Source organism: Mandrillus leucophaeus, unplaced genomic scaffold, assembly GCF_000951045.1.
Source record: "Mandrillus leucophaeus isolate KB7577 unplaced genomic scaffold, Mleu.le_1.0 Scaffold550, whole genome shotgun sequence".
NCBI classification, from domain to species: Eukaryota; Metazoa; Chordata; class Mammalia; order Primates; family Cercopithecidae; genus Mandrillus; species Mandrillus leucophaeus.
The window spans coordinates 87,522-98,182 of NW_012105920.1; the positions used below are offsets into that span (position 1 = coordinate 87,522).

Genomic DNA, 10,661 nt, shown 5'->3' on the forward strand with positions numbered 1-10,661 from the left:
AATTGAGCAATGAGAACACTTGGACACAGGAAGGGGAACCTCACACACCAGGGCCTATTGTGGGGAGACCGGAGCGGGGAGGGATAGCATTAGGAAATATACCTAATGTAAATGACGAGTTAACGGGTGCAGCACACCAACATGGCACATGTATACGTATGTAACAAACCTGCACGTTGTGCACATGTACCCTAGAACTTAAAGTATAATAATAAATAAATAAATAAGAAAAGCAATGGGACAAGAGCACGGGCTGCAAAGCGAGCGCTTGGTGTCGCCAACCTAGACAGAGCCATGGATTCAATCTGGGAGAGGGAATATAAAGTAGCAAGAGAAGAGGGCTGAAAGGATTCCAGGCAACACCAGCCTCGAGGGAGGGAAGAAGAGGTGCCAATGAATGGGACCTAAAAAGAAGTAGTTGTAGAATTCAAGAGAAAGCCAGGATGGAGTCTAGTCACAGAAGCCTAGGGGAGAGAGCAGGAGGAAGCAATGAGGTCCGTCAAAAGCTGCAGAGGATATAGTGCGGGGAGTGAGGCTTGAAGATGGAAAATGAAGGTCGCTTGTGATTTCTAATGAAGACTCCAGAAGAGGGGACAGTAAACAAAAGGAGAAATAGGCTAGAGGGCTGCAAAGGTCTCCTCCTCCCCACTTGCAACAAACAGGTAGGATTGAGTGTTGGGTGGTTTGTGTAGTTAAGATGGAAGGGAGCATTAATAAACAGGGCTAGAGAATGGAAAGCTGAATCCACAGGGGCAAGGGCAGGGGCAGCTAGGCTTAGAACTGGAAGGCAAAGGTAGGTAAGGGAGTAGACAGTGGGTGGGATTTATAGAACTTTGTATAGGGGAAGGCCAGGAAGCTGAAATTGCTCATACCTAATAGCATGTGAAGGTAATCTCCCCAGAGAGGAGGAAAGAAGGTGAGAAAATGAAAAGATTTGAGAAGAGTGATAAAAGCCTTCAGCCAGGATGGAAGCTTCCAAGCGTTTTATCCAAAACACTGTTAAGATAATGTTGTTTTGCCCTGGTAATAAGGTTTAGACTTTTCATTATGTGCTTTCAGTTGGAAAATGACATTCTCCTGCGAAGTTATTTCTGCCTGGCACTTGAGTCTATTACCAAGGTTTGCAGAAATGTTCCTAATGACCCCAAAGACAAGGAAAAAAAATGATGTGACTGTCTTTACATCCCAACAGAAACACGCCTACAGATCATGTAAGCCACTGAGTTCCTGGATTGATGATCTCATCCAGCGACTGAATTTCTTCAATACTTGGGCCAAAGTGGCTTATACTGCAATACAGCGTCGGTATGGATGAAAGCTGCTTTACATTTCTTCCTCATTTTTGCTTAAAGCCCAAAGGTTTATGACATCATTTCCCATGCCTGGTCTCCTTGGGTTGTCACAGTTACATGTGAATTAAGCAAGGGCGGGATTCTTGTCTTCTGTTTGAGCTGAGAAAGTGGGGACCTAATAATATTGAGTCTTGAGTAAGTGGGGACCTAATAATGTTGAGTCTTGAGTAAACTCCCTCCACTCCAACAGACAGAGTTATGACTACAACATAGTACATTTCTCTTTCCTAAGAAATGCACAGGGTGAAATGTGAAAGGAAATAATTAGTTACATGTAATTTTTTTTTTTTTTTTGAAACAAGAGTCTCGCTCTATCACCCAGGCTGAAATGCAGTGGCACAATCTCGGCTCACTGCAACCTCCGCCTCCTGGGTTCAAACGATTCTGCTACCTCAGCCTCCCTAGTAGCTGGGATTACAGGCACCTGCCGCCATGCCCAGCTCTTTTTTTGTATTTTTAGTAGTGACGGGGTTTCACCATGTTGGCCAGGCTGGTTTTGAACTCCTGACCTCAAGTGATCCATCTGCCTTGGCCTCCCAAAGTGCAGGGATTACGGGCATGAGCCACCGTGCCTAGCCACATGTAATTTTTAAATGTGTTTGTAGTTACAATAAAAATAGCTGGAGAAGCATTAGAGTAGCGACATCTAGCAAGTGCCTCACAGGATATGGAACATTTCTCTAGGAGCTTTACTCACAGCAGTCCACTCAGTTCTCACAGCAGCCCTGTGATGTGAAGTAGGTGCTATCATTATCATCATCCCCATTTTAGAGATGAGGAAACTGAGTCCAAGGACATGAAATGCCCAAGGCTTCACAACTAGAACATGAAAGTATTGAGATTCAAACCCAGAACTGGTTCCAAAGTCTGTGCCAGGCTGCCTCCTACACCGTTTAACTATAAGTGTAGCAGCAGCACTGCAGACATCTGACCCACATTTCTTTATATCCTTTGGGAGAAGTCTGTGCCTCAAAAACAACAAAGATTCCGCAAGGCGCAGGCAGGATTCCCACTATAATAATGACATCTCTTGTTACCCAAATCTGTGGCCTTGCAGCCTTTGTGGTCCCCCTTTTCCCTCATGAGCTTAAAATCATAGCTGGCTTCCATTCAAGGACCTGATAAAAGTCCTGCATTGGGGGAGTTGAAATGAAAAGTAAAAGAAGGGCCCTGGGAGGGGAGGGACTGGAGGAAATGGCCCCCATCACCCAAAGCTGTGCAATTATTATGACCTTAACCCCCCAACCTGTGGTCTGCCTTCCACTAGGTATATGAGATTTGTCACAATTTGGAAGCAGTCTATTCCATCATCTAGCCAAAAACGCAAACACCCTGAGAAGTCAGAGAACAATTTCCTTGAGGGATTTCCTTCAAGATACTGGCTCCCAGCTTTCTTCTTTCCACAAGGTGAGCATTAGAACCAAGGTCAGCTCCACACCTGGCCCAGACAAGTCTGCACTCAGCCCCTCTATCACTCACCCTTTCACCCTCCCCTTTAGGATGACAACACCTGCGCCTCCACAGGTGTCTGGATCTCTAGTGTGGACTACGGCAGTCTCTTCTCCCTCCCCACCCACTTCCTTCCCTCACCCCAACCTCCTCACATGCCAAATCCACCCACCCCTATCAGATTTCACCTGCGCCTTGACAGGTCACTGTCTCATCTCTTGGCCACTGCTCCTGTGATGTCAAAGGTCAACACTAGCACCCAGCCCCTCCAAAGGCCATGACAAAGGGGCGGAGATGGGCAGCTTCACAAGATTGACTCTGAGCTTCAGCCATTCATTCATTTATTTCTGTAACAAGATTTGATGACTGAATGTTTGCTGGAACCTAGGCCCGACCTGCTCAGCACAAACGTCCAGCAGGGAAGGCAGACATGAACCGGAGTGCATTCCAACGATGTGTGGTTGGGGGATGGAAAGAGAGTTGTAAAGGGGCGACACTGGGCTGTGAGCTCCATGAAGGCAAGAACCAGGTCTGTTTTCAGTTCTGTGGTGTCCCTAGCACCTGATACAGTCCCCAGCGTGCACACACACACACACAAAGCTCTCAATAAATATTTGAAGAATGAATGAATGGCATTCTGAATAGAATATGTGAATGGATCAGTACTTGTGGAGCACAAAACAGGGGAACCTTCACTAAGAACCAGGGAAGCCCACTAAGGAAATAACGTCTAGGATGAGTCTTGAAGCTTGCTACCAATTAAGTATTATCCAGGTGCGAACAGAGGAAGAAGAGAATAATTCGTGGAGCTTACTTGGTATTTACTGGGTGCCATGCACTGTTCTGAGGATTTTGTATAAAAGGGATAAGACATTTAATTCTCATGGCAATCTTATGAGGTTGTTACTGTAACTATCCCTGTTTTCAGAGAGAAAACCTTAGCACAGAGAAGTTAAGAAATTTGCCCCAAGTCATATCACTAGCAAAAAGTTGAGAGTCTCATCCAAGGTCACTCCACTACTGAGTGAAATGATTCTGGAGGGGAGTGGGGGAAACTAATAGGTGACTGAGTCAAGATTTGAACTCAGCCTGACTTAAAAAGTTGAGTGTTTCAATGACTGGACTAAGCAGGGACAGCATTCTTACTAGAGAAAACACCATTTGCACTAGGAGAAACCAAATGTTCATTATGGCCAAAACAAAAGACCACAAAAGGGAGAATGGTGCAGCTGCAAAGTTGGGCACGGCTGGTCCCCAGGGCTGTGTAAGACACACTGAGAGAGTTGACTCCATCCACAGGATGGCCTGAAGTGTTTCAGGCCAGAGAGGTTATGATCCAGCAGCTACAGGAAGGAAGAAGGGCAGGGGTACATTGGAGAAGAACAAGACTGGGTCCTGGTCATTTAAGGAGTCTGCAAATTAGCCAGGTGTGGTGGTGCACACCTGTAATCTCGGCTACTCAGGAGGCTGAGACAGGAGGATTGCTTGAGCCCAGGAGGTCGAGGCTGCAGTGAGCCATGATCGCGCCACTGTACTCCAGCCTGGCCAACAGTGCAAGACCCTGTCTCGTCAAAAAATAAATAAAATAAGGAGTCTGCTTTATTCTCCAGGCAAGAGCTGGTGGTGATCAGAGTAGCGTAGTGGTAGTGAGCAGAAGTGGGGAGTAGGGGGCATTTAGGAAGCAGAACCAACTGGACTCTGTGTTTGGAAGGACAGGGGTAGAGGGGAGAAGGAGGTTAAGCATGACTCGTAAGTCTCTGGCTTGGAAAGCTGGGTGGCTGCTGGCATCATTCACTGAAATACAGAGCACAGGGAGAGGAGCAGGCTGATGGGGATTGTAGTGACAGGCATGGTGAGTTCGAGATGTTCTCATTTTTTTCCTACTGCAGGTAGCCTTTCTCCATGCACCCAGGGGGAATCATGGCCACAAGCACCTCAGCAACCCTAGAGGCAACAGAACCTCCCTTTTCCCAGTGTTCGTATGTCATTTCTTGAGGAAGACTCTGACACACTTGGTCTTGTAGTTGCCCCGGGTCCCATCTTTGTTGCTCAGAGGATGAGGTATGATCATCAGCCAAGATTGGCTCAGAAATGGAGAGGGTCTCAGAATTTACAGCCTGTCTATCCCCACAATGAATACAGGAGGGGTGCTGGCCTTGAAAAACAGCCCCCGTTCACCAGGAGGCTCCTGCAGCTGGCCAGACCAAAGTCAACAAGGCCTAAGAGGGTGGGTGAACTGGCCCTCTGCTCCCACCCAGCCCATCTCTTTTGTTCTCTCTTTTTCCTCCACTCTTCCCTTCCTTCGCCATGAGACATCATTGTTGCTAACCCCAGCAGGAGGCCCTGAGACTCACAAGGAACTTGATGATGTGTGTTCTTCTCCAAAGCCTTTCTTGCTGCTGTGCTTCAAGACTATGGGAGGTCCCGAGGAATCTCTGTGGATACCCTCACCTTCACCCACCATGTGATTTCCGACACCACTGACAAGGATGAGAAGTTCTCCGTATTTATGCCAAAGAAACTCAATATAGTCAGGAGAGCATTTAAGGTACTGGAATATTCAAAGATTAGAAAGGGTAATCATTCATTCTTTCATTTATTCAATCAATTATGCCCTCTACAAACCTTTATTCAGCACTTACCATGTTCCAGGCACAAGAGAGGCAGATCGACAAGGTACAGCCCTGCTTCAAGTCCAAATGCCCTCAGACTTCATGTCTCCCACTCTCTTCCTTGAGGCGGGAGGAAAAAAAGATTATAAATCGTGAATAAAAGATTTAAGTTAATATAATCAACAGACTTTCTAAGTATCCCCTATTATAAATGAAGACAGAATGCTGCTGAGGTCAGGATTAAAAGGTGATATTTTAAATCAGGGGGCAAACCTGTCCTAGCTGCTCTTGGCTGAAATGCCTGCCCCCACCAACTGGCTTATTCCAGAGCTCAGGCAAGTGCCAAGTGGAAACCTGCACCTACCCGGCCCTCAGCAGTGCAGCAAGTGGGACCCATGGAGGCGGCTTGGGCTGGAGCAGAGTACACAGCACCAGTGAGCCAGATGCACCACACACCCCAGCCCTGCCACTCACGCCACTGTCCCCACTGATTTGAAGGACCACGGTTGTCATTTTCTAAATTCCAGTTTGTTCTGGGAATCTATTTTTCTGCTCCAGGACTAATGCTGGAGAGGAAGAGGGGACAGGGTTGGGAGAGGTTGGTTTAAAGATTTAAAAAAAAAAAAAAAAAAAAAAGAATGTGAAAGGATGCTCAATATTTTTAGTCAGAGAAATGCAAATCAAAATAATAATGAAATACCATTTTACACCCAGTAGGTTGGCTATAACCAAAAGAATTGAAAAAAATAATAATAAATAAATAAATACAATCATGTACCACTTAACAATGGGGATATGTTCTGAGAAATGCATTGTTAAGAATGTATTTCCACAAACCTACATGGCATAGCCTACTGCTTACCTAGGCTAGATGGGATAGCCTGTTGCTGCCAGGCTGCAGACCTGTACAGCATGTTACTGTATTGAACACTGCAGGCAGTGTAACACAATGGTAAGTAATTTGTGTACCCAAACACTTCTACACATGGAAATTCATAGATGCATTGCTCTACATCATCACTAGGCAATAGGAATTTTTCAGCTCCATCATAATCTTATAGGACCAGCCTGGTATATGTGGTCTGTCACTGACACAAATGTTGTTATGGAGCTCATGATTAAATAAATTGAGGGTCATACATAGCCATATATTTATGTTTAGCTTTGGTGTAGATACTGCCAAATGGTTTTTCAACGTGGTTGTACCAATCCACAAGCCCACCAGTAATGTAGAAGATTGCTCCATAGCCCTGCCAACATTTACTTGGTATTTTTAGTGGACATGCGGTGATATATCTTTTTTTTTTTTTTTGAGATGGAGTCTTGCTCTGTTGCCCAGGCTGGCAAGCTCCACCTCCTGGGTTCATGCCATTCTCCTGCCTCAGCCTCCTGAGTAGCTGGTACTACAGGTGCCCGCCACCAAACCCGGCTAATTTTTTTGTATTTTTAGTGGAGACAGGGTTTCACCGTGTTAGCCAGGATGGTCTCGATCTCCTGACCTCATGATCCGCCCGCCTCAGCCTCCCAAAGTGCTGGGATCACAGGCGTGAGTCACTGCGCCCAGCTGCAGTGATGTATCTTTATGATTTTAATTTGCATTTCCTTGATGATTAATGAAGTTGGGCACCTTTTAAAATGACTATTGATATTTGGATCTCCTCTTTTGTGAAGTTTCTGTTCAAGACTGTGAACTGCTTTTGTCTTATTGATTTATAGAAATTCTTGTATATTCTGAACATATGCTATCAGATACATGTGTTGAATGTGTTGAAAGCATCTTCTCCCACTATGTGACTGTCCAAATCACTTTCTTAATGATGTCTTTTGATTAACAAAAACTTTTTTCCTGTAACGAAGTCCAGTGTCTCCATCTTTTATTTAGGGTTAATGCTTTTTTATGTTCTGTTTAAGAAATCTTTGCCTACCCTAGACTAAGTTCATGAAAATATTCTCCTGTTACCTTCTAGAAACTATATTGCTTTACCTCTCATTTTCTATGATCTATATATAATTGAAGGCCAGGCATGGTGGCTCACACCTGTAATCCCAGCACTTTGGGAGGTTGAGGCAGGCAGATCACCTGAGGTCAGGAGTTCGAGACCAGCCTGGCCAACATGGTGAAACCTTATCTCTACTAAAAATACAAAACATTAGCCAGGTTTGGTGGTGTGCACGTGTAATCCCAGCTACTTGGGAGGCTGAGGCAGGAGTATCACTTGAACTTGGGAGGCGGATGTTGCAGTGAGCCAAGATTGTGCCACTGTACTCCAGCCTGGGCGACAGAGTGAGACTCTGTCTCAAAAAAAAAAAAAAAAATTAGAATTGAGTTGTGTATGGTGTGAGGTGAGATCAAAGTTCTTTTGGTTCCATATGGGTACCCAACTGACTCAGCACCATTTATTTTTCATTGAAATGGTCCTTTCCCTACTTCAGCTTTGTCATAGATCAAATAATTCTATATGCCTGGGCCTGTTTCTATTGAAATAATCAGATCATTTTTATCCTTTATCTCATTAACATAGTGGATTACATAGAACTATCTGGAGTGTACTTTGTTATAAGGTATGATTCCTATATTAGGAATTTTTTAATGAAGAATGGAAGCTAAATGTGATGAGAGAGCTTTTCAGGGTTTATGGAGATTATCACATAATTTATCACTTTTATCAATATGATTTATTAAAAGATCCTAAGGTTGAATCATCTTAATTGTAATATTTTTTCAAGATTTTTGTATCAATATTTTATGTGATATTATTCTATAGGATTGGGGTGGGGGGGCTTGAAGAGGGTGATGTTTTTAGTTTTTATTGTGCATATTATTAATGGTGGTTTCCTTATTCTAATCCTGTCTGCCTTCTGTCTTTAGGGATCTCACAGTTTCTGGTCCACTGGGGATACTTCTTGTTTTCCAGTGCTTTTATAGATGCATTCTGGGATTTGCGGGGGGAGGAGGTGGTGGACACTCATGCTGTTTGGCCTCTTGGTCCAGTCCTGGTCTTCCTCTCCTCAGCACTCATCAGACTGCACTGAAGATGATTCCGAGACTACCCAGAATTAGTGAATGTTAGAAACATGTCAGAAGAAGGATGGAACTGGGAGAGTTTGTCCTACAAGGCAAAAGACTGAGGAGAAAAAGAAATATTGAAAAGGGTGGTACATGAATAACTAGACTCTAATTCTGCTAGAACTCCAACCAGGGGGAACCCCAAGGAGAAGACACATGTAGTTGATCTAAATTGATGATGATGGTGGAGTGTCCTTTTATAGACAGGGAGTGGCCTGTCACTGGAGCTTTAGGAGAAATCAGGTGACCACTTGGCAAGAGTACTGACGTGGAAGAAAGCTCAGGTTCAGATGTGTTTTCGACTTGAGGTTTACCCAACTGTTTATTAAGTCACTCACTTGAAAGTATGGGTCCAAAACTGCTCTGACTGTTGGAAATACTGAGATGAACAAAAGAAAGCTCCTGCCCTCCAGAAGATCCCAATCTGCCTGATAATGATGGCACTGATGCTTACTAGCCCACAATGACTGAGTACTATGTGCTAAGCTCTTTACCTGCATTATTTAATCCTCACAAATTATCCTCATTCTGTAGGTCAGGAAACTAAGGTTCCAAGAGGCAGATCGTAAGCTTTGAACCCAAGTCTAGCTGACTCTACACCCATAGCCTAACCCCTTCCTACATAACCCATTAGACATGAAAAGGCTACAAGAGGCAGATGTGCACCAGGGCCTTTACTTATGACTCACAGGGGGAGTGCAGGAGTATGGACTGCCCGCCTAACTTTACTTTTTGCCTCTATCCATCTAATCAGATGTTCTCAGTTATCTCTGCTTTATACAAAGAACCAGCTTCCACTGAGTTGAAGTAAGATTACTTTCATTTATTCTGAGTGGCTCTTTGAAGAGTTAAATCACTCCAAAAGGGGCTGTTTACAAATTACCTACAGTTTAGGTTTTTCAGAGGAAAAACCCATGTAACCTATGACCAAGTTACGCCAAGTATAAATGGAAGTGACGTTGTCAAATGCGTTAGATTAACTTCTTCCAAGATGGTTAGGAAAGGACAACACTAGAACAAATGCAGCACAGGAAAATCTGCATTTATGTAAGTTAAGGGGAAGAGAAGTAAAAATCATTATACAAAGCAATTCCCAGTAAAATTCTTTTTTTTTTTTCTTTGAGACGGAGTCTCGCTCTGTCACCCAGGCTGGAGTGCAGTGGCGTGATCTCAGCTCACTGCAACCTCCACCTCCCGGGTTCACGCCATTCTCCTGCTTCAGCCTCCCGAGTAGCTGGGACTACAGGTGCCCACCACTACGCCTGGCCAATTTTTTGTATTTTTAGTAGAGACGGTGTTTCACCGTGTTAGCCAGGATGGTCGCGATCTCCTGACCTCGTGATCTGCCCGCCTCAGCCTCCCAAAGTGCTGGGATTACAGGCATGAGCCACCGCACCCAGCCAAAATTCTTTTATAGAATAAGCCAAAATAGGAAGTGCTTAATATGAGTTCAGCTTGCACCTCCAGGTAGTCACATTCCAGAGTAGACAACACAGAAGACGTCACCAGGCACAGCACAGGCTCTTCCACACTGCCGCCCCTGTGTCAACAAGCTGGCCCAGGCTGCATCAAGGGGGAGCTCAGGACAGCGGTGCCCACCCTTTCTCTTCAGAGACCTGCCCCATCAGAGGAGATGGCAGAGCCCTCCAGGGTGGCCAGGTACTTGGCCGCCAGCTCCTCCAGGCTGGGCATCCCTCCAGCACACCTGTAGCATGTGGCTTCACAGGCCCACCTTAGGCACACCTGGAGTCACCTGGAATTGGAGCTGCAGGCAACTAAATTTTCTACTTCGCAGACCTCATCAGAAACTCATTTTACTTAACCCTTTATCATTAAAATGTAATCATCTATTTAACCTGTATCATTCAAAAATATATGGAACCTGGCCAGGCGTGGTGGCTCACACCTGTAATCCCAGCACTTTGGGAGGCCAAGGGGGACGGATCACTTGAGGTCAGGAGTTCGAGACCAGCCTGGCCAACATGGTGAAACCCATCTCTACTAAAAATACAAAAAATTAGGTGGGTTTGGTGGTATGCTCCTGTAATCCCAGCTACTCGGGAGGCTGAGGAGAACCACCAAAACCAGGGAGGCAGAGGTTGCAGTGAGCCAAGATCGCACCATTGCACTCCCGCCTGGGCAACAGAGCGAGACTCCGTATCAAAAAAAAAAAAAAAAAAA

At 45.0% G+C, this 10,661-nt stretch overlaps 1 protein-coding gene across 1 annotated transcript in view; it reads left to right on the forward strand.

Moving 5' to 3' along the window:
- The first annotated feature begins 1,275 nt into the window (after positions 1-1,275).
- LOC105552324 (dynein heavy chain 14, axonemal-like) overlaps positions 1,276-10,661 on the forward strand; it is a 10,790-nt gene continuing 1,404 nt past the window's right edge. Inside the window, exons 1-3 of the mRNA XM_011997946.1 lie at positions 1,276-1,305; positions 2,620-2,759; positions 5,189-5,349. Coding sequence (XP_011853336.1) covers positions 2,624-2,759; positions 5,189-5,349 — 297 coding nt within the window. The 5' untranslated portion in view covers positions 1,276-1,305; positions 2,620-2,623. The remainder of the gene's footprint in view (positions 1,306-2,619; positions 2,760-5,188; positions 5,350-10,661) is intronic.